The 22,692-nt window shown below is 34.8% G+C and overlaps 3 protein-coding genes across 3 annotated transcripts; 2 read left to right on the top strand and 1 right to left on the bottom strand.

Annotated features, from left to right (window-relative positions):
- The first annotated feature begins 738 nt into the window (after positions 1–738).
- LOC104883726 (F-box/FBD/LRR-repeat protein At1g13570-like) lies at positions 739–5,871 on the top strand. The gene is made up of 5 exons (XM_010668283.4): positions 739–1,069; positions 3,113–3,153; positions 3,542–4,435; positions 4,913–5,068; positions 5,347–5,871. Exons 2-5 carry the CDS (start codon positions 3,121–3,123, stop codon positions 5,641–5,643), a joined length of 1,380 nt encoding a protein of 459 aa, XP_010666585.3. The 5' UTR covers positions 739–1,069; positions 3,113–3,120; the 3' UTR covers positions 5,644–5,871.
- A 1,874-nt stretch (positions 5,872–7,745) lies between these two features.
- LOC104905497 (uncharacterized) lies at positions 7,746–12,908 on the bottom strand. Its single transcript, XM_010694069.3, has 9 exons — positions 12,606–12,908; positions 10,612–10,717; positions 10,416–10,528; positions 9,820–9,945; positions 9,606–9,726; positions 9,428–9,512; positions 9,076–9,189; positions 8,937–8,976; positions 7,746–8,184 (listed from the first exon to the last, which is right to left on the bottom strand). The coding sequence occupies exons 1-9, from the start codon at positions 12,783–12,785 to the stop codon at positions 8,032–8,034; spliced, it is 1,038 nt and encodes a 345-aa protein (XP_010692371.2). The 5' UTR covers positions 12,786–12,908; the 3' UTR covers positions 7,746–8,031.
- A 4,378-nt stretch (positions 12,909–17,286) lies between these two features.
- LOC104905504 (isoprenylcysteine alpha-carbonyl methylesterase ICME) lies at positions 17,287–22,655 on the top strand. Its single transcript, XM_010694081.4, has 11 exons — positions 17,287–17,672; positions 18,993–19,069; positions 19,425–19,494; positions 19,753–19,833; positions 20,535–20,609; positions 21,075–21,176; positions 21,256–21,393; positions 21,522–21,587; positions 21,686–21,829; positions 22,003–22,093; positions 22,262–22,655. Exons 1-11 carry the CDS (start codon positions 17,404–17,406, stop codon positions 22,421–22,423), a joined length of 1,275 nt encoding a protein of 424 aa, XP_010692383.2. The 5' UTR covers positions 17,287–17,403; the 3' UTR covers positions 22,424–22,655.
- The last annotated feature ends 37 nt before the right edge of the window (positions 22,656–22,692 follow it).

Below are 22,692 nucleotides of genomic sequence, written 5' to 3'. Positions count from 1 at the left end.
ATTCATGCTTTGGAGATATATGTGCAGAAGTTTTTTTTGTTTGACAAAAGCTTTATATCATGAGTCTCATGTTTTCTTGGTAGGTTAAACATGCATATAATATTCACCTCTTTTTGTCCTCTTTTTTGTATATAAATACTAAGACATAAGAAGAGTATACATCAATCCATTACCATACATTTTCATCTTCTCTATTAAGAAAATATTTTGTTTGAAAATGGATATTCCCGATGAAAGTCTAGTTGAGCGTGTAGTTCTTTTGAATTCAGAATTGAAAAAAAACATACCCGAACGCAAGAGATTTTCAAATACTCAAGAAATAGGCGACATAACCGAGAGAATTAAGAATTTAGATGTGGTGTATGTACGAACAGTAGAGGAATTCAAGTATGCCGACGACCTTGTTTCTAGTGAGGTGCAATTTAGGTTTCCTCCCGGTGTTCCTCCGGCGATCCAAGACAAGATCATTGCCGCAGCCACCAAAACGGATCGCATGGTTTATTGAGGAGTTAAAGTTTGAGGAGTTAAAAAAAAGTTTAGTTTTTTCTACTAGTTGTGTTGCTTTTTATTACCATTTCCTTATGTAATGTTTTAATGTTGTGTCTTCCTGCTTATCTAATTATCTATCCATTTCTTTTCTGCATATTTTCAGTTTCAATACTCAATTTTCTAAAAATTGATAAATCATATCAATTTGTATCAATATATGCCAGTACGAGTAGTGAAGATTGAAAGGCTTTTATGATTTCGGTTACTAAAGCCCAACGCTAGTTTTTTTTAATGGGATTGACCTGATTATTCCAAGAAATATTCTATAAGGATTAGAATGGGCCAAACAAAACTTTATGTTTCTGTTCATAGCCAAGTGGGCCCAAGTAATATGTCTTCAAAATTTTAAAGGATTATTTTTATCCTAATTCTACCTAATTAGGATTTATGGATTCTATATATAAAAAGCAAAAATAAGAAAAAAAAAAATTTATTCCGAAAAGTTATTTTCCATCTTCTTTTGGTTCGTTGCTTTCGTTAATCTCGTCGCGCTGCTTTTGCTGTTATTCTCGCAACACTGGTAATCGCCCTACTCTTCACTAACAAAAGATGTACTGTTGCTTAAATTTCATTCTCAATTACTCAGATTGTTGTTGATTTTCTTATGGGGATTTCAACTAAAATTAATGATTATATCTTGTTTTATGGGTAAATTGGCTTCACTCAACAACCATGTTTAGAATTCTTTGTTAAATTGGTCCCTCCACAACCAAGCCTGACTTCGCCTTTGTTTCGCCTTTGTTAGGTGGTAAACTGGTAAACTTGTATGATGTTATGATATTGTTACTAAATAAATTTTTTGAGCAGGATTTTTATTTTCGAGAGTTTGAACTATGTAAATTACTAACTTATACCTTAATAATCTTGTGTGTCAGGAATTTTCAGTAGAAATTGTTTAATTAAGAGGAATAAATTAAGTTTTACTTATTCTACTAATTTTGTTAGTTGTGCTATCTTCAGTAGAATAGTATTCATGATCATACGTTTTATGTTTTTTTTTTTCTATTGAGACGTCTGTTATTGCACATAGACCAAGGAAAGATTGAAAGGTTGAAAGACGAATATTAAAATTATGATGTTGTTAATTACTGGGTTATTGGACTATTGGGTGATTTATCTAGGTGGAAAGGGCGAAGTTATGTTGGGGCCTAAGAGGGCAATGTGCAGTCCCAACATAGCTTTGAAGAAAATTAATGGTTATATTTTGTTTTATGGGTAAATTGACTTCACTCAACAATCATGTTTAGAATTTTCTATTAAAGTGGCTTTCTCCACAACCAAGCCTAACTTGGCCCCGCTAGATGGTAAACTTGTATGATGTTATGGACATCGTTACTGAATAAATTTTCTGAGCAGGACTTTTTATTTTCTAGAGTTTGAACTATGTAAATTACTAACTTATACCTTAATAAATAATAATAATATTGTGTGTCAGGAATTTTCAGTAGAAATTATTTAATTAAGAGGTAGAAATTAAGTTTTACTTAGTCTACTAATTTCGTTAGTTTTGCTATTTCTTAAACATGAGGGTTCTGGACGGGATGTCCAATTTTGCTTAAAGAAGCTCAATCAAATCACGAATAGGGTGGCAACTGGTAAAGGAAGAAAGGAAAGATAACTTAGGTGTTAATGTAACTTGCTTATCCCAACCCCCTATTTATATATTGAACTTATGAGAATTTCTAATAAGGCTTTTAGCCATTAACTCTCAATTTATACATCCGCATCACAGGAAAAAAAAGATTGGGGCATATAATACTAATAACGAATCACAAATTAACTTCCTAAAAAAATAATCCTACACACTTCAGAGTGTTGTCAAAGGTACTACGGTCTAGGGTCTATGTGTAAGAGCATATACATATCGTAATTACTAATTTACTACTATGGTTTTGAACATGTTGGCCGGAATCTTTATTTTTAAAAAATATTTTTATTTGATTTGAAGATATTTATATATTAGATATATTAATATTTTAAATAATTTTTATAACAATAATCCTAAAAACAAAATAATAGGTTTTTAACTTTCTACCTTATAAAGTTTTTTAATATATAAACTTTTTTTTAGTAAAAAAAAAACAGAACCAGAATTTTTCGAGTTTGGACCGGTCCGGACTAGAAACCCAAAATACGGATTTTGTGTGGACTGAGGACCAGATGGAATCTTCGGTCCATTCTGGTCCGGTCCAAATTTCGGTACGACCCTAGTCTTTCCACAACCCTAATTATTGTGGCCTAATGGTGTATAATGTGAGCGTTGCCTGTAAAGTACTTTCTTTATGTAATTTCTTATAAAATATTATTTGATTTATTGCTTTACTTTTAGCGTTCTTGCATGTTGTCTAATTGTTAGAAAATATCCGTTTATAAGGTTTTCTTTAAGGACGTTTATTTCATTTTATTTCTAATCAACGTTATCAAAATAGAATTTTAGTATTCCTTCAAAAGAAAAAAAAAACTTAGTATCCGTTCCATTCAACTTACCTAGATTTAGATTTCTGTATTTATCAAACATGGATGTATGTCACATTTCATCTAAACTCAATTGTCGTTTTTGCAGCAAAACATATGAAGAAAGAGTCTTGCATTGACGGCTACAAGGTATAATTTAGACTCCAAATTTCATGGTAGTGTAGTTTGTTGGAATTCTTTTATAAACACATGTTTTTCCTAGTATTCGTGTTTCTCAGCTTTATTAGACATGGTCACGGGTTGGACCGGTTCCAGATCCGTTCAACTGAGCCTGAATCTAAATCAGGCTGGTCAACTGAGCGGTCATCGGTCATTAAGAATACATTCACTAGTCCTTAATGACTAACGACTTTAACGTTCGTTAGTCATTAACCCCTTATCCGATCCCCTCTTATCCTAATTAAGAATCCTAAAGGCTTACCTTAACTCCCTCTAGCCCTAATTCTAATCCTAATCCTAATTCCTAATCTAATACTCTAAACCCTAACCCCTTTTTTTATTGATCGACATCACTCAGGGCCACGAAGCAAGGGATCATGAAGTGATCAATAATGATGGGTTGATGGAACTACCACACGACATAATATTGTCAATCTTGTTCTTTTGCACTATGAAGGACGTTGTAAGAACTAGTCTTGTTTCTAAGAAATGGAAAACACAATTATTGTTGCAAGATTTTCCTTGGCTGATTTTCGAAGATCCACTAGCAATGAAAAAAATCGAGATCAATCCCAAGGTCGCTCGTAAAGAAAGATCAACGTTTGTGAAGTTCGTCAATTACGTTGTGGATCAACATCAAGGTCCATCAATAGAAGAGTTCAAGGTTGTTTTTGATTTGCGCATTAGTTGTCAATCTCATATTGATAAATGGGTGGTTTTCGCATTATCCAAACAAGCTAAAAAACTTGAGTTAGACTTAACTGCACCACTGTTACAAGATCCAAAGTTGGCAGAGTATGAGAAATATTATAATTTTCCACAGAAGTTGCCTGATTTTAACTTCAAGCATACTCTTACATCGTTGTGTCTAAAAGGCGTAAATCTAACTTCAGAAATAGTTGATTTACTCCTTAATTGTTTCGAGCTCCTCGAAACTCTGATAATCGAGCGTTCGCAAGATTTAGCATCAGTTTCTTCATCATCAAATTCAAGTGTATTACAACTGAAACATTTAGAGGTATCGTTGTGTTATAGTATGAGATTCATTGATATTTCTGCTCCAAAGCTCTTATCTTTCACATATATTGGTAATCCTACGATAAGGGTGGATATAAGAAATGCAACTTTACTGTCGAAGGTGTCAATTTACTCGTTCTGGAAGGGAAACATATCATTTGCATTTGATATTCTACCTAAATACTTCTCGCAACTCGAGTATATATGTTTGAGAATGTACATGCATAGTGAAGAGGTTAGTGTTGCTTAACTATGTCTTAATATCATATGTATCTTTGTGAAGTTATTTTATGTTGGATAATACTAACATATATTGAGGTGTGTTTGACGTGTATCGGCATTGAATACATGTTAGACACGCTCCACTTCACCGATATAATGTATTACTCCCTCTGATTTTTATTAGTTTACAAGTTTTTTTATGATATATTTGCCGAGATATTAATTTGAATCTTAATATATCTGATTATCAATAAGAAATATTTACAAAAAAGTGGTATTTGAATAATACATGTTGAGACAAATCTAACAAGATCTCACGTGATTATATTTTCCTTTATGTACAAATTATAAGAGATAATCCGTGATTCAAAGTCATATATGTAAATACTGTCAAAAGTCCAAATAGGTAAACTAATAAAAATCGGGAGGGTATATTACGACTTTAGAGTAAAAGTCGTTGTATTGTATTAATTAACTTTTGCCTATGCAGGTTCCGTTGGGAAAAATAAATCACCTACGATACCCAGCTTTGCCTAAACTCAAGTACATAAGTTTGGAAATTCTCGGTAACTCTAATAAAAATAGCCTTCTTGGATGGATTCCTTTATTTGAGGCATGTCCGCGCTTGGAGAAACTAAGATTGGTGGTAAGACTGCCATTTTATTTGGGATGTTATCATGTTATACATATTTGTCATGGATATGCTAGAGCTAATATAGTTACCAACGTACCATATACTTACGCAGTGAAAGAATACCGGTATTCTTTCACTGCGTACAAGAGGGAACACGTGAATTTACCTCGGGGTTGATCCAAGGAACGCCCCTTCGATGCCTAACTCAGTAAACAGTATATTAGTATATGTGTACGTATTTTATGACTCAGATCATAGGGTATTTATAGAACTTTGTTCTGATTTTGCAGGGTACATGTGAAGAGGACGACCTTCCTTTTAAAATGGAAAATGTGAGCCGTAATGGACGCGAATTCAAGTGCTTGAAGACGTTGGAGCTCATCTCCTATAATGGAGATCAAAACGAGCTACAACTTATCACTCATATTATTGAGAAGGCTACTATACTTGAAGAGGTAATTTTGGCTTGGGAGCCACCATGCATGACTCCACCCGAAGTTGTGCTGGAACTAAGGCAAAAGCTACCTCAACGTGTGAAGTTCATCTTTATGGAAAGTAACGACGATTTTTTTAATAGTTTTGTTTAATACTTAATAATGGTCAAATATATTTAAGCATATGGAATTAGAAGAGTATATATGTACCATTAGTTCATACTTCATAATGTAGTGTCTTTTGTCTCCCGTAAGTGTTATGGTGCTTTGGATGACCATGTACAGGATTTACTGTTTCGTTTTCTATAATGGGTCTCGTTTTTGGCCTATTTTGTTTAGGTTTTGTTAAAAGGGTATTATATATAATCATTTTAATCCTTTTCCTCTATCATATTCGGTAAAGATAATAAAATCAATTTGTTCCCTACCTATGGATATGACTAACACACTACTAATGATCAATGTAAAATTTGCACTTCTTTGTTTTCTTTCTTGCCAATTGTTTCTATATATCACGACAGAAGTGGGCATCATAATTGAATAAATTCTGTTCGTTATCTAGTATGCTTGTTGTATTGAAAGATTTTCACCAAACAAACACTGACTTAGCCCTTTAATTTAGTAATGATCTAAGCGTCATCTCTGATTGTTTTTACAACTTAACTATTTTACGAAATACTCCCTCTGTCTCTGAATAGAGTGTCCATTTCTTTTGGGCACAAGTATTAAGAAAAATCATGTGTAGGACTAATTGCATTAAGGCTCCGTTTGGTAGGGCGTAAAATATTTTCAGTGTAAAATGATTTTCATGGAAAACAATTTACAATGGAAAACACAATTCCAAAATTAGTTTTCCGTTGTTTGGTTCGATGTAAAAAAAATGATGAAATGAAAGGAAAATGAAAGGGAAAGTAAGGAGGTAGTGAGAGGAGTGTACAAGAGAGAGAAGGAAAATAGTTTTCCCTTCATTTTGAAAGGAAAATGGTTTTCCATCCTTGAGAGAGTAATTTTACCCCAAGGGAAAATGGTTTTACACTCTTTTGCCAACCAAACAATGTAAAACTGAAAATAGAGGAAAACAGTTTTTCGGGAAAACGTTTTACGCCCTACCAAACGGAGCCTAAATCATAATTAAATATAGAAATTGGTTCACTTTTTATCAATTGTTTATAAAGGAAAGAGAATATTGGTCATATGGGAAAGTGGGTTATATTATATAAGTTGAAAGCAAAATAATAGTATTTTAATTGCTGAACCCATATCAAATAAGAAAATGGAAATTCTATTTGGGACAAAATTAAATGGAAAAATAGGTGCTCTATTTAGGGACGGAGGATGTATAAAAGCAATACGAGTATCCAAAGCACCCACTCGGTGTAGCCCAAGTAACATGCCAACAGGCCACTCTACCAAATGGCACTGAATCTCGCTATCAAGTTCGATACTGTTATGATTGAATCCAAAGATGCCCTGAGCGCAGGTAAAAAGGAGCTTTCCATCAAAGCAAAAGCCAGAGCCGGAATCATATAGTGCGCAAGGTTTTGGTAATGACAAAACTCTATCGCGCCATTAGCTATCATGATGAGATGAAAATACGTGTGCATTGAACTTATTTGAAGACTCTGATGTGCATTTTATAACAACAATACTATAATGGTAGAATGGTATGCAGCATTTATGAGAATCCCTTTGTTATAAGAGTAGTATGGATCGCATATGAAACCAACATGAAAGAGCCCATGGAGAAATGGATGTGAAGGAAGCTTAACCCACTGCCTGGTTTGTACATTACTGATGTAGTAGACATAGTTGGGAATCCGAATCTTATTTCTGATAAACAGTACCTCATTTTCGTGACTGCTATAAAGTAACAAATCATTAATTTCTTCCAGTCTTTATTAATTTTCCCCTTTCTTTCGCACAGAGTTTTAGGAGAAATAACGTTGTAGGTGATAGAAAGAAAGAGAAACTATTGTTTTATATTAAAGTTGAAAGTATGTGTGATGAAAAATTAGTAATCTCATTCCAAAAATAGAAACAAAAGAAAGGGATGAACTAATAAAGGACATCTCAAAAAAGAATACGGGTAAACTAATAAAGACCAACGTGACAATTTTTTAGAACATCCCAAAGTTGTATAGAGCCAGTTGGGCATATACTATAGAGTAGATTTTACTAGGCATTGACGCAATTTAATTATGTTAAACCAGCAAATTGCATCAATGTGTAGTAAAAATTTCAAGAATATTCGGCACTACGTCAGTATGTTATACTTGTATTACTTACTAATCAAAGACTAGTACACCAAAAAGTTCCCAAGAATTATTATCTAAAATCAGTCAGTCCATGTAGGAATAACGAGGTATCACGACCAAAAAAGAGGAGCACTAGTAATCACTGATCCGCCAAAAGAAAGTAAAAAAAATCCTCCACACCATATAACGAAGTTGGTTCCTTGGATTTACATCCTTGCATGTCATGGAACCTCTTGAAGAAGTTGAAATCTGTACCCACATGATATGAAGTTCATTGATGATCCGATTACCTGAGCCACCATCTTTGAACGACAGAAAGGGGTGTGTTAAGGAAGGGGGCATAGCGGTGAATGGCGGGATAGGCGCTCCTACCGATCTTAGTCCATACACTTTGGTGATAACCAGCAGAAACAGGGGCGTGATACATGAGCTTCAACAGCTGCATCAACCAATAATTAAGGTAACATAATTAGCTTCCATTACATTAACGGTTCGTTTTGTAAGAGGCCATAAATGGTAGCAATGGTAATGCATTATAGTGTAAATTTGTACTAGAAATCCAAGGTCATTACATATGGTAATGCTACTCCACAAGGTATCAATTTTCTTCCTAAAATCTCATTACTATCCATTACCACTTGGGAAGGTAGTATTGGGCGGTAATGAAAATTTATAAGAGGAAATCCATGTTTTGTGATAAAGTTCTATTCTCATGATCATGGATATGAGAACTTTTTTACAAATTTACACTAAATTTCATTACCATTACCACTATTTATGACCACTAACCAAACAAGCCGTAAATATATGTGCAAGACTTGGACCATGTAGTTCATAGGCGAACCGGATGTGGTCTTAAGGCAACGCTGTCCAGTCCATTATCTTATTCATGGACGGCCATATGGACAGATTTTATGCAAATATGCAAATACTCCCTCCATCCTAAATGTTACACAATCACTCGCTCCATTCCAAATTTGTTTTCAAACACTTTAATAACAATATAAGAAAGCGCGAAAGTCTCTAGACAAAATGAAAATATAGATGAGTAATGTGGGACAGGACCTTCTTTTAGAGAAGTAGAGAGGAAGAAAAGGATTTATAGCAACTTAATTGGGATAGCCCGAAAAGGAAATTATGAAAAATATTATGGGGTACAATTTAACAAAAATGACAAGTTATGTAATTTACCTGCCAATACATGAAAATTTGGATAAAGTTGCGCTGCCATCTGCAAGCAAACAAACAAGAATAGGAATATGAGGAAAGAGGATGGAGAGACCGACAAGTAATGATGGATCATTGGATAGAAAGATTCACAGATACTCACGATAATAAAGAGATGATAAGAAGGAAACCAAGTCCAACTTCAGCATGTGAGGACAATATGCTGAGGGTGGTACCATTAGATTCCACCCAGACACAAAGCTCTTCCAAGTATTTTCTGTTCAGTAACAGCAACAGTTAAAATGACAGGGGTCCATTTCGGGGAAAAAACAAGGACAAAAAAACATAAATGCAAGACTTAAAACCTAAACTAGACTTTAACCTCTAAAAACTAGGTCAGCAAGAATAAGTGACAATTTAACTCAAAGCTCTCTTGGTTGTAGCCAATGTTACTAAAACTTTCAGATAACTAGCACAATTTTATGAAATCCAATGCAAAGGTGAGAGTTTCCTACCTGTATAAGGAAGAACTACTGAAATTGCGCCTTAGAAACTTGGCAACATGCTCTAGCGATCGACATAGGATGGGAATCAAAGCAACTGCAAGAGGTATTGACATTAACATGTAATATGAAACTGCAACAGAAACATACACATGCACATTACCCTATCAAGTAATAAGCTGACACTCACATCTGAGGCAAAGATTCGATGTGACGAACATGAGGGAGTATATAAAGTAGATAAAATCCTTTGTTGCAAGTATTGACTGCAACCACATTTGAACTGCTTGCATATTCCACGCCCTAGGGGTCTGAAAAGAGAATTGTAGTGGTGACTGGTGAGCGACTCAGGGCAGAGCAGTCAACCAGATAGAAGAAACGAGAACAAAATCTAAAGTGCTTACCCCATATAGTGAGTACAAAGAATATAATGAGGAACATGCAGTGCCCAGTAAAGATAGGCGATAAGCCCTGTTTGAAAGATTGGCAGGAATGAGGGGAAAGGTTGAAAGTAAAGCCAACACAAACACCTGCAAAAGATAGGGAAAAGGTATGTTATACTACCAAACAAACACGGCCTTTAGTAATGGTTTAAGCTTCATGTCAGGCAAGAAAAATATAAGTAGAAGGAAGATGATAAAGATATCTTCTCACAAAATACATATGCTTCCATAGTTTCAGATGTCTAGCAAGCAATATAGACTGATTGTCAAAAAAATTGGCTATATTGCCAAGATTTTGCAAAGTAAAACAGTACTTTGCTATATTATTGCACAGTAATTATGGACTGGCATATTGTTGGAGGCCCCAGTCAAGGAACGACAAATTAAACATAACCTATATGTTATCCAAGAAAAGTGAATGTTTGTATTATATCCCTTACAAAATCATTTGACTTGGAAAGGGGAGTTAAATATAACTGATTTGGTAACAAGAAGCAGTCTGCTGTCTTTCAACACAAGGTACACACATATTACAGGCCTTTGTTTAATTTGCATACCCAGGCATTCACAGAAAATAGTATGGTCTGCTTGTCCCAGCGCATTGCAGTTGGGGCTGAACCAGGACTCGGAGGAGTTGATGTTCCAGATCCAGAAGTTCTAGTATTATTACCTGGAAAAAGGAAGGGCTTATCAGTGTAGATAGAGTTTTTGACAGCATAAAGTAACTACCAGTATGTCACTTTCTTAGCCTACCTGAGCTACGAGGTCTTGACTGGTCACTTGCAGGCGTCGATGATGTTTGCCTAGCTGATGGAGAGGATCCGGTAAGAGACATTGGCTCAACTTGAAGACCAGGGTCCTGGCAAAGTAGCATCCAAATGAAATCAAGGTTGAGTAATTGAATGTAAAATGCTAATAAAGGAAACAACAAAGACACATGGAACTTGACCAGATCTTTACCCCAGAAACACAAAAATAACAGGGAATATAGCAAGTAAAAGATCAATCATGTAGCTTACTTTATGTCTGCGGGCTCTGTAATGCTGAAGTTGAATAAACATGAGTCAAAACACCACAGACAACAATAATACACCTCGTTTCGTTCATACAGTTGGTACAATAATTCCACTCATCATTATTTGATTTTGTGATGGGTCCATAACTAACAGGATTATAACCAAAAAAGTAGAAGTATATAATCAACACTTTGATCTCCACATCAATTTATCAAGATCTTTCTTGAAACCTAAATTAATTTTAGAATGGAACGGCAATAGCAGTTACCAGTAAAAAAAATTGCCAAGATCAAGTGCCTAAAGGCTTCGTCTATTACCCCCTCAAAAGAAATGAAAGACTATCAAGCTTCAGATTCCATCATCAAAGCAAAAAAGGGTTACACTACTAACAAAATTATCCACATTAATAGCAACTTCAAAGCACTCCCTTCAATGACAGCAGACCACGGCAACTGATCTCTAAATCCTAGAAAGCTACAAATGGAATCTAACTATTTATATTAGAGATGAACTTTAAAATGCACACAGAGTACCAAACAAACATGCCATATCATAAAAATAAAAGTTGGAATCGAAAACAAAAGGAGTTTGATATTGTATATAAATGGATACAAATGTGTAGGATAAAGGAAAATAATTAGAATTTGGTATCACTCAATACTCATATCCAAAATTAAGGCTCCATTTATTTTTCTTTTATATTGAAAACATATTCCTTTTATTCTCCAAATATATTGGGCAACTTCTACAATTGTTGGGAAAGCTTCGACGTTGTTACCACTCTTCACACATAGGTTCATATTCATAAGTCTCTTTTATGGTCTCAAGAAACAAGACACGCACCTATGGATGATTGATAATTGAAAACCATTTGAGTATTTGACTACCTAGTCAACCAAGATTACCCAAAAGTTTCAAATTAAATATGATGCAATCATCAGCTGGTTGATTGGATCATTAGATGGGCAGCTATTATAGACTTCTATGCATCGATATCATTCTTTACAAGCCCCTCAACCTCGGAATTACGTATTGAGATAAAACCAAGCCCAAGCAGTGAAAATAATCAAGTAACTTCATCAAGAGCAACTCAAAAGTGGATTATGGAGTTCACTACACACTTAAAGGACGATGATGCGCCAATGCTTAACCTATGAGCTCTCTTTGACCTCCTACATGATTGTATACTGTACTCAAGCCAAGCATGCAAATTCTAGAACCAATCCATCAAAAGGTCAATTAAACCCTTGTTTTGTGAACCCCAAACCCCTACCCCAACAAAGCCTTAGTCCCAAATGATTTCAATGAGGCTAACATAAACCATCATAAGAAATCATTTCCATGACAAACAAAATTAAACTTAAATGGAAATTCTAGGGATTACCAACCACCCAAAACCAACTACTTACATAATATTTCTATAAAAAAAAAAAAAGCAGTGCATCCTTCAAAACCAAGCAAATACACAATCTTAAACCTTAAAAACATCAAATTACAAAACCCCATCAACCAAAAACCAATAAACAAAATAAAATTGCAGGAAAACCCTAAAATCAAACATAACCCACAACTCAAAACATGAAATTGAACAATACCCACAGCCTAAAAAACTAATCCAATCATAAAAAAAACAACAATCAATTAAACAAAATACTATTCCAAATCAAACAAAAAAAAACTGAAATCCAACAATATTAAACAAATAAAATAAAGATAAAGAGTGAAATATACGATGTAACGCTGATAAAATTTGCGTTTGAAGTGATCAACAACATCAGAGCGAGAAGCCATGTGAGGAGGGATAAGGATGTTGGACCAATAATCAGCCCATCTAGGGTCATTTTCGTAATTGTATGCTGCTGCAGCTATTTTCTTTATCTTTTGAGCTTCATTTTGATCTTCTTCACCCATTTTTTCTCACAAATTTTCTTCAGATTTCGTTTTTTTGTTTGTTTTGGGTGATATACTGATATTCTTCCTCGACTATCTGACTAGGTTGAGTTGACTCGTACGTTTCTGAGTAGGAAGTCGAACAATTTTGTACTACTATTTGAGGGTGAGAAACGCCGTCGTTTTGTTGGAGAGAAACAAGGAATCTAAATTATCTGAAAATCGAGGGATAACAATTTATCTAATAGATAGTGATTACTGATTAGGGTAATAAGTAGAAGATATGCTTAAGGAGATTGTTAAACACCACTTTCAAATTACTTAAAATCGTCTTAATTTCTCTTTAAAAGTATCATTATATCCCTATCATATTTTTTTTTACTCCAACTTAACTCCTCCTCTGAAAACCAACCAATGAAGGATGATGTATACAAAAAATTGTTCATAAAATTCATTGTATATTTACAAAAAATAAACAAAAGAGGAAATATGCGTGTGAAAATAAACAAAAGGTCAATTGCATAATAATATATACAAAAAATTGTTCATAAAATTCATTGTATATTTTTTCTTTTGTTTTTTGAAAACCAACCAATGAAGGATGATGTAAAAGCAGCCAACGGTATAATGATACATTTACATGATAGTTGGGGCGATTTTAAGTAATTTCAAGGCAATGAATAAAAGTTCAGATGCGTAAATGAGCAGGCTTTGGATGTGGGAACGGTTTTGCTTAGAGGGTCTCAAATTCAAACTTTGGGATATGGATTGGTCATGAGACTTATGATCGGATCTAGTTTCGATCCTTGGCCTTTTAGGACCCAGTTTTGACACTTGCGATTAGTATTAGTGATATAAAAAATCTAATATGTCATTCGTTCTTTTTTTATTGCAACATTTTGACTTTTCAATTATTCACAGTTTACAGTTTGACTGTGTATGATGATTTATACACAAGGATGAACATATTCACATGAGATTATGGGATCTCATTTGATTCATCTCAATGTGTAATGTTTTAATATTCCTATCTCATTTGCATATTTACAATTATATAATTAACGTAATTAATGGTCAAAATTATGCTCAACAAGTGTGAAAATGCGATGTATCAATTAAAAAATGACAAAGGAAGTTTATATAGTCTTTGCCCATATTCAAGTGTGTCGAGAACCCACCCAATCAAAATATAAAATTTTTTTACCTACCACCTTTTTACGAGTTAATGTTTTTTCGGATCGGTTTCTCTCGACATTGGTCGTGGCACGGGGGCGAAGATGACGGTTGACAAGGCCAAGCGGGATTTGTACTAGGGTCGATTTGGAGAGTAAAAATTTGATGGTGCATCTCTAAAACCCCCAAGCATTGTTGGGCTTTGGCCTTTGGAACACAATCATAAAGCTCGTGACCATGGGATAATCCAAGTAGTACATATTGGTATGTAATTAATAATGGATCATCTTGGGGTTCAAATGGAACGAAACTTAGAGTCCATCATAGTTTGGGCCATTGAAGACAATGTTCGGGCCACTTCTCCAAGATGAGGCCCTTATAAGTTAGTGCACAATATAGATAGTAACTAGTATTTGGGCCCGAGCGTTGTCCCGGGTTGGTATTGTTTTCGAACTTGATATGCATTTTTTTTTCCATTTTCACTAAAATATATTAGGAAAAACTCAACATTTAAAAGGTACAAATATAATAATGTGGATACTTAAAACATGATTAAAAGTTGGTTGAGATAGTAATTGTGTCATGTATAATAGCAAAATAGCAAGAGGTCACGGGTTCAAATCTTGTTACAAGTTAATTTTACTTTTATTGGACAAACACATGTTGTATTCTAATTTTAGAACCTTTTTAATACTAGGTTTATACTGTTTAAAATGACTTAATACTGTAAAGTCATAGTTTACACACATAAATATTGAATAATAAATGTCCTTGACAGAAAGAAATAAAAAACAACATTAAAAAAAAACTTTTCTTTTTTATGAGAAACTTGGTCAAAGGATAGGAGTTAGCTCAAGTGGATAGAGTGCTCCCCCTTGGCCCCTGGGCTTAGGGGTTCGATCCTTACCCTCAGCATTATGTTGGGGTATTTCCTTTGCATGCTATGCATGTCTTACCAGCCAATGTGTTGGTGTTTCCTACAGACTAGTAGCCTTGTACAGATTAGCCCTTAGGCTAACTTAATTTCCTAATAAAAAAAATGAGAAATTTGGTCAAAAAGTCACAATCGCCTAGAACTAGTCAAGAACTTTAAACGTTTTCTCAAAATTCAAAACTCTATGATGTGTAATGACTAATGCCTTGTTTAAATTGATAGACAAATTGTGATAAACTACCTTAAAAACATTTTTTTTTTAAAAAAAACAAGTTTTTGTGAACAACTACCTTCTATTTTTTCTCAGGTTATTACCTTTTAAAATAAAAACTAGTTTTTAGTACCGATTACGTCCCGAATAATTATATGTTTCATTTATTAATATTAAACTTTAAAATGATAGCATTAAGTAGTACTTGGTTTAGTGGTTAAGGCTTTAGTATATATTTTTGTGATCACAAAGTCGAATCTCATAAAACACAATTTCTATTTTTTTATTGTACATGGATTACATGGAGTTAAACACTCTAATGGAAGCATCACGTGGGCATTGTTCCTTGTTTAGGAACACCTTTTAATATATTAGTATAGATGTGGTAGAAAACTACCTTTCGTTGGAATCCGACTGATTACCCCTTCCATTTACACAAAAAAAAATATTATTGTTTTTAGAAAATGGTATTATAATGTGATTGAATGATTTCAATATAAAATAAACGAGGAAAGAATAAAAACAAAGAAAAGGTCAACACCAGGTCATCACAGTCGAATTACATCCATAATTTAGCATACACCTGATTCGAGCATATCATGTACATGATACACCTAAAATTTGTTTAATCTCATTTGCTCATTTAGGACACTTCTTTCTAGTACATTTTGCTTTTCAAATGAACAATAAGCAAAAAAAAATAGCTTAGGATGTACCATGTTCATGATACATCTAGGTGCATATAATAAAATTTGTAAAGTATTGTGTCTTCTTACAACTAATTTACTTTAAAAAATAATTGCTTACAACCTTTTTTCGATAAAATAGTTTATGAAAAATGTTCATAAATTAAAATCCACACTCTCAAGTTATCAAGATAAATCTAGATGTCTCTTTTTTTTAGTTGATACATTTACTTAAGGGGTTTGTTAAACATCGTCTCAAAATTACTTAAAATCGCCCCGCTTCCATTTCGACTTTACTATTTTAATCTTCTATTTTTTCCACCACTTGCCAGTCGCCACACCCGCCACCACCTACCTCCCCCTGCCACCACCTATCGCCCTTTGCCACCACCTACCGCCCCTTGCCACTCGCCACCACCCACGGTGTACAAAAAAATAAATTTAATTGGGGCTAAGGGGCGAACATCTGGCAAGATGTCCCGAACGTCCAGGCGATGAAGTCCGACCCTTGACCCGAATGTCCATGTCAGACCTTCTCCCCTTAGCCCCATAAAAATTGCAAAATATGGGTGGTTGACGAGGTGGAGGTGGAGCTTGAGGTGGCAATGGGTTTGTTGTGGCAGGAGGTGGTGGTTTGGGAAAAGGAAAAAAAAAGGAAGGGTTGAGTTGAAAAAGTTTGGTGGGACGGGGGCGATTTAAAGTAATTTTGGAACAATGTTTAGCAGTTCAGTTACTTTAGCACACATACCAAGGAAACATGTGGGAACTATTAAAAAGTAAAGCAATAAAGCATAAAATAGTTGTCTTTTTTGTGTGATGAAAACAATAATAAGGATATAAAGGTAAATAATACATGGATACCACATACTAAAAGTCGACATATCTGACAAATGTAGCAACTAAAAAATCGCAAATTAGATGGTAGATACGAGTCTACCATCTAAATGGTGCGCACCATTCTATACATCGTCGTTTCGCATTATAATATAATGAACAAAACAACATCTTCAATAAACAAACTAAGCAACATGAAGATGAAAGTAGAACAAAAGAACAACACACTAGACTCAATGAACGTCTGAATCAACAATGAACAACAAGAGAAAACGATAAACATAAGAGGAAATATCTGATAAACAACCATTCAACCTAATGAACATATATAAAGAAAACACAATAAACAAAGAAATATTTACAATAAACAAACTAAGAAACATACCGATAAAAGTCAATGTTAAAATCAATGTTAATTGGAGAACAATTAATGTACATTAGTTTTACATATTCATTAAAAAAACGGTTGATGTACATTAGTTTCACGCGTTTTATGTTTTTTGGGCTACGTTTTAACCCATGTCTATTATTCTAATGGTAGACACTAGTCCATCATCTACCAATCGCTAAATGCAATATTTGCAAGTTACAAAAACACACGCCGCCCAGACGGGCCCACCTCCACATGCCACCACTCAAAAAAAAAAAAAAACGGCTCTCATCCAAGTTACCAGTTTTACCAAAATTATGCCCCACATTACAGCTATTGATTCGTTCAAACAAGATTCGTCCTTTCTTATTAGATCCATTCCATCCACTTTTTAATTTTCTCTCTCCTCATTCTCTGCTAAAAATTCGACAATGTCCAATGGTACGCCGTCGTTTCAGGGGTCTCAAGAACTTTCCTTTTTCGGCAATAACAAAACAACCGTTTTTGAGGAAGAGAGAGAAAATTGTGTTAAAATGGAAACCAATTTAAAACCGGCAATCGCCCGTCACCGCCGGCGCATTCCCGGTCAAGGGAATGATTCACCGACAACTCACCAGTCATTTCGACGAGATATTGAACATGCTGCTGCTGAAACTTATCTGATTACCGGACTTAGTTTCAAACTTCTTAGATATCTTGGGTAACTTTTTTTATCATCATTTTTTCGTTTGAGAATTTAGTTTTTATGTTTGTTTTTGAATTATAAATATGGTTTAGTTTCTGGGTTTCTTTTTTTTGTTGATTAGTTGAATTGTATGACGGTATGTTTGTGAAAAACAATGATAATTGAAGTACTATGGAATTCTTGTAAATGAGCCTTGAGGGTTCGTGACAATGTAACATATCTCTCTTCCGTTCTTATTTTATTGCAACAATAGTGTTTTCACGCTTGCCAATGCATAATTTTAACAGTTATCATCGTTAATCGAAAATTATAAGAATTTTGATATTTGAAAGTGTATATCGAAATGTTTCCTTAGTTAAAATTCACAATAGATAGTGAAGGGTGGTAGAATGGTGGGTGTATAGCATGTAAACCCAATTGTTGCAATAAATAAAGAATGAAGGAAGTATAATTTTGTGTTGAAGTTTTAAAACTACTATAGTCTATAGTATATGGGACCAAGAGAATGATACATCTACCTAGCAGGTAATCCACTTATCAAAATAGACATTTAGAAGTGTGTTTTTTGTTTCTTGGTTGAATTCTACTAAGCAATAATATCTAGAAAGAATTTATTTTTATGGCGGACTACTTCTCAAATTAGAGTTTTTAGGTGGTTGAGTAATTTTTGTGAGATTTGATTGATATGAAGGTATGCTAATGTGGAATTCCTGTGGTGGATACAATTTGTTTGTGATCTGATAGTAAATGTTCATCTATTCGTGTGAAGTTAACGAATGGAGGAGGGGTAAGAATGTATGATAAATAAGACATTTTGAGGTTGTTTAGATTTAGCTCTTGTACTTTGGGGGAAATTGGATTGGTGTTTGCAGGGAAAAACTTGAGAGGTGTACCTAAGACGATACATGTAAGGAAAAACTTGAGAGGTGGACCTAAGACCATACATGTAGGGAAGATAGTGTACAAGTGACTGTCGAGAAGATGTGCAATGATGGAAGAAGTTCATCTAGGGGAAAAACTTGAGAGGTGGACCTAAGACCATACATGTAGGGAAGATAGTGTACAAGTGACTGTCGAGAAGATGTGCAATGATGGAAGAAGTTCATCTAGGGGTAAAACAAGGTTGGAGAAAGGAGTTCTGAGGCATTATCACTGCCAATATATTTTTTATGTTACGAAAATTCTTCAATGGCATAGACTTTCACATAGAAACAAAAATGGGGCTTCGAATTTTTTTTTTTTTTGATACGCCTATTTGTCTTGAATCTTGAGTTAGAGTGTTGGCCTATACTTCTTTGGGAGTTATTTTTGGTCTCTAATCGTTTGTTCATTCAGGGTAGGCTATCGCTGGATTACTAAATTACTTGCACTTCTCTGTTATGCCATGCTACTGTTACCCGGTTTCCTTCAAGGTAAGATGAGTGTTATGAGTAATCAGTAAATGCAACAATCTAACATTTTCTGGTAAATTGCAAGTGTTTTAGCAATTGTGTAGTCAGGGGGATATAGCAGCTTTATATCCTACAATACTAACAATCCACCCTCCTTGTTCACCAAAAAAAAAAATCCACCCATCAGATTCTAACTATACTGTATAGACCTATATCTTAGTAAAATTGGAAAAGATCCTTGACTCTGTGCATAGCTGATCAATAAGCAGATAAATGCTCTTTTATTACTTGCATTTAGCTCTTATTTATCTTCTTAATTAACCCTAGTGATTGACCATTGTCTTTTTTTGATGATGGTGCAATAATCTTCTTGCAGTGGCTTATTATTATTACTTTTCTAGTCAAGTACATCGGAGTGTTATTTATGGAGATCAACCAAGAAACAGGTAAGTCTTCATTTCATATTGTTGCTCGACTTTGGTTGTGAGAAGTGCGCCGAGAAATTTAGAAAATTATCGTTTACCTGGAAATACCTTCTGCAATGGTGCTCAGGATCAGGGATTTTAGGAACAATGTGCATTATTATTCTTATCCTACTTACGTCCTTTATTTGTCTTGTCACCTTTTCATGTATAAGTTCTTAGTTCTTAGTTCTTAGTTTCTTACTAATATGTTGTTATATGGTTGTAATTGTCACCGTGCAGGTTAGACCTTTACTTACCAATAGATTATGAAGGGAAGAAGCCGGTTGTGATATTTGTAACTGGCGGAGCCTGGGTTATCGGGTGAGTAAACTTTCAAGGACTCACTTTGAGCTAAATCAGTAAATTAGTATAGAAGAGGCGGAACAAACAAGGGTTAATTCAGTAAAATGAGAAATTCCATCTTTTCTCTGTGGTTCATGTTTATAAGGAGTATTTTGTGGCTGTAACTGTGATGCCTCAGCTTAATAGGCCACACTTGCTCACTTACAAGAGGCGGAACAAACAAGGGTTAATTCAGTAATTTTGGGAGGGAAGAAAAAAAGAATATGTGGCACAGTACGTAGTTTCTTCTTTCTTGTGCAGGAGGATTTCTGAATTTAGCAATAAAAGGGGAGGGAAGGTTCAGAAGAGAATTATGAGATTGTTGAAAGGGAATTGGTTTTGAAGAGTGGAAGCCTCTTGAAAGCTCACCAAATTGTGTAATCATTTACATCATCAGTTCCATTAACCCTTCTTCTCACATTTCTTAGCTTCTGGATTCTGTAATTCTTGCTATAATCTATTGCGTATTCCATTTTTGTTGGTTTAGTGTGGTTTCAGTGAGTGAACTAAATTCATCACAGTAACTGATGACCTCTTGAGTCTTGGATTTATGACTCCCGAAATTCCAGCAACGTGGTGGCACTGATTTATTATACGATGTACATTAGTAGTGTTGTCAAGACTGAATTGTTTTTTTTCCTCCATGTTGATGTTTTTTGTTCCTGTTCTTCTTGATTTAGGTACAAAGCATGGGGTTCTCTTCTTGGATTTCAGTTGGCAGAGAGAGACATCATAGTGGCCTGCCTTGACTATAGGTAAGGAGTTTATACATAACCATAAGACATTGATTTCTATCGCTGATATGTTTAAAGATCACACTTTTAGTTCAGCTATGTAGTACTAAGATAATTCACATAAAAGAGACATGAGAGCAATAGTTTAAAGCTTATCGTTCTTGTGTTGGAATTTGTGTGTGTACGCGCGCACTCTATGCTACTCGGGGTGTTCATTTTACCTCACGTACCCTGTCAGATCCTACTTTTCAACACGGAGATAGACACTCTAAGACTTCAATCAATGCCAAAATCATGGAATATTTTCATAAAATAGCCGAGTTGGACAGTATTTGTGTCTGAATCAACACACAAGTACCTGACTTCAACTAACATAGCAAGTGTGTGTGTGTGTGTGTGTGTGTGTTTGCGCGCGTGTGCATGTGCATGTGCATGTGCATGTGCATGTGTGTGTTTCTTTTTTCTTACCACCAGACTTTCATGCAGAAACTTTCCTCAAGGAACCGTGAGTGACATGATCAAGGATGTTTCCCAGGGTATCTCATTTATATGTAATAACATTGCTGCTGTTGGAGGTGATCCTGACCGGTAATTGACTTATACTTTAATATAAGTTTTGCTTGTTGTCATATTAATTATTGATAATTTCTTTCTTATGTGGGTATAGGATTTATCTTGTTGGGCAATCAGCTGGAGCACATATATCAGCTTGTGCTCTCTTAGAGCAGGCAATTAGTGAGTCACAAGGAGAGAGCTGTTCTTGGAGTGTCTCACAGATAAAAGCTTACTTTTCTTTATCTGGCGGGTATGCAATGATCTAAATATTGCAATTTACTGCCCCCGTCTTGATAAATATTTCGAACTCCCAAGTTACGTTCCATGCTTGTATAGATCCTTCATTATTTAACAATCTACTCCCATTTCTTACATTAGGTACAACTTGGTGAATTTAGTTGATCATTTTCACAATCGGGGCCTCTACCGATCCATATTCTTAAGGTAGCTTACCAATCATATTTCTCTACTCGATGGTTCTTTTTTCTGGCTGGGAAATTGCAGCTTGATGTGATTAGTATCTGAACTGGATGCCCTTGCAGCATTATGGAAGGAGAAAATTCCTTGACAAAGTATTCTCCAGAGCTTCTTGTACAGGATAAAAGCATTGCAAAGGCTATTTCGTTGTTGCCCCCTTTCAGCCTTTTTCACGGAACCGATGACAAGTCAATTCCATCAGTAGCCAGGTAGGGCTATTCTTTTTTCAAGCATAACTCCTGTGTGGTTTGATACTGGCTACTGAACGTATTTACTCGCTATTCCGACCTAAAAAAAGAGTTTTTACCGCTGAACTCGTTCTGTAAGTAGTTTTTCTCCGAATATAACCACATCGTTTACCCTTGATCTTCTCTGTGCACAGTGAAAATTTTGCAGATGCTCTCAGAAAAGCTGGTGGTCATGCTGAACTAATTTTATATGAAGGAAAATCTCATACTGATATGTTTGTACAGGTAGGAATATCCCCCAAAACCATTCTGAAATTTGATACGTGATGCACAAGGAGTGCACTCTTTGTTAAGTTTATTGTGAAACATTTATATTCAATAAATGTTAAGCTCGTTGTGTCTTCCCTCAAAGCGACAATGTCTATCTTTAACATGACCGAATCACCATTGCAGGATCCGTTAAGAGGTGGGAAAGACAAGCTGTTTGAGCATATGGTTTCTGTCATACATGCAGATGATCACGAAGCTCTAGCCAAGGATGCAATGGCTCCGCCAATGAGACGCTTCGTCCCTGAGATATTGTTGAAGTTAGCTGGACATATAAGCCCTTTCTAGGCTCCTTTGTTCACAAACTGATCATGAATATGATAGCTGATTCTTTGTTAGAATTGTTACTGTCATTAGCTGAGTATTAATTAAGATCATATATTCTTATGTATAGAATTAGGAGCTTATTGCATTCTTTGGTCTTACTTTTATAGAAATGTAGTTTACAGTCATTACTTAATACTGGTTGCTACTTTGTAAATTCCGGTGGTTGGTAAATGAGCAAAATTATTCAACTTAATACTGGTTGCTAGATAGGAATATACTTCATATCATAG

The sequence above is a fragment of the Beta vulgaris genome, chromosome 2 (assembly GCF_026745355.1).
Source record: "Beta vulgaris subsp. vulgaris cultivar EL10 chromosome 2, EL10.2, whole genome shotgun sequence".
Lineage (NCBI taxonomy): Eukaryota > Viridiplantae > Streptophyta > Magnoliopsida > Caryophyllales > Amaranthaceae > Beta > Beta vulgaris.
The sequence above is the reverse complement of the archived record's forward strand: the minus strand, read 5'-3'. Positions and strand labels throughout refer to the sequence as shown.

Coding starts and splice junctions, on each gene's coding strand:
- LOC104883726 (XM_010668283.4), top strand. CDS start 3,121: ATGAAGAAAGAGTCTTGCATTGACGGCTACAAG. Junction 3,154..3,541: donor CTTGCATTGACGGCTACAAG/GTATAATTTAGA, acceptor GACATCACTCAG/GGCCACGAAGCAAGGGATCA. Junction 4,436..4,912: donor TGTACATGCATAGTGAAGAG/GTTAGTGTTGCT, acceptor TTGCCTATGCAG/GTTCCGTTGGGAAAAATAAA.
- LOC104905497 (XM_010694069.3), bottom strand. CDS start 12,785: ATGGGTGAAGAAGATCAAAATGAAGCTCAAAAGATAAAGAAAATAGCT. Junction 10,529..10,611: donor GTCAAGACCTCGTAGCTCAG/GTAGGCTAAGAA, acceptor TCCTTTTTCCAG/GTAATAATACTAGAACTTCT. Junction 9,946..10,415: donor TATTTTCTGTGAATGCCTGG/GTATGCAAATTA, acceptor TATCTTTTGCAG/GTGTTTGTGTTGGCTTTACT.
- LOC104905504 (XM_010694081.4), top strand. CDS start 17,404: ATGTCCAATGGTACGCCGTCGTTTCAGGGGTCTCAAGAACTTTCCTTT. Junction 17,673..18,992: donor AAACTTCTTAGATATCTTGG/GTAACTTTTTTT, acceptor TTGTTCATTCAG/GGTAGGCTATCGCTGGATTA. Junction 19,070..19,424: donor GTTACCCGGTTTCCTTCAAG/GTAAGATGAGTG, acceptor ATCTTCTTGCAG/TGGCTTATTATTATTACTTT.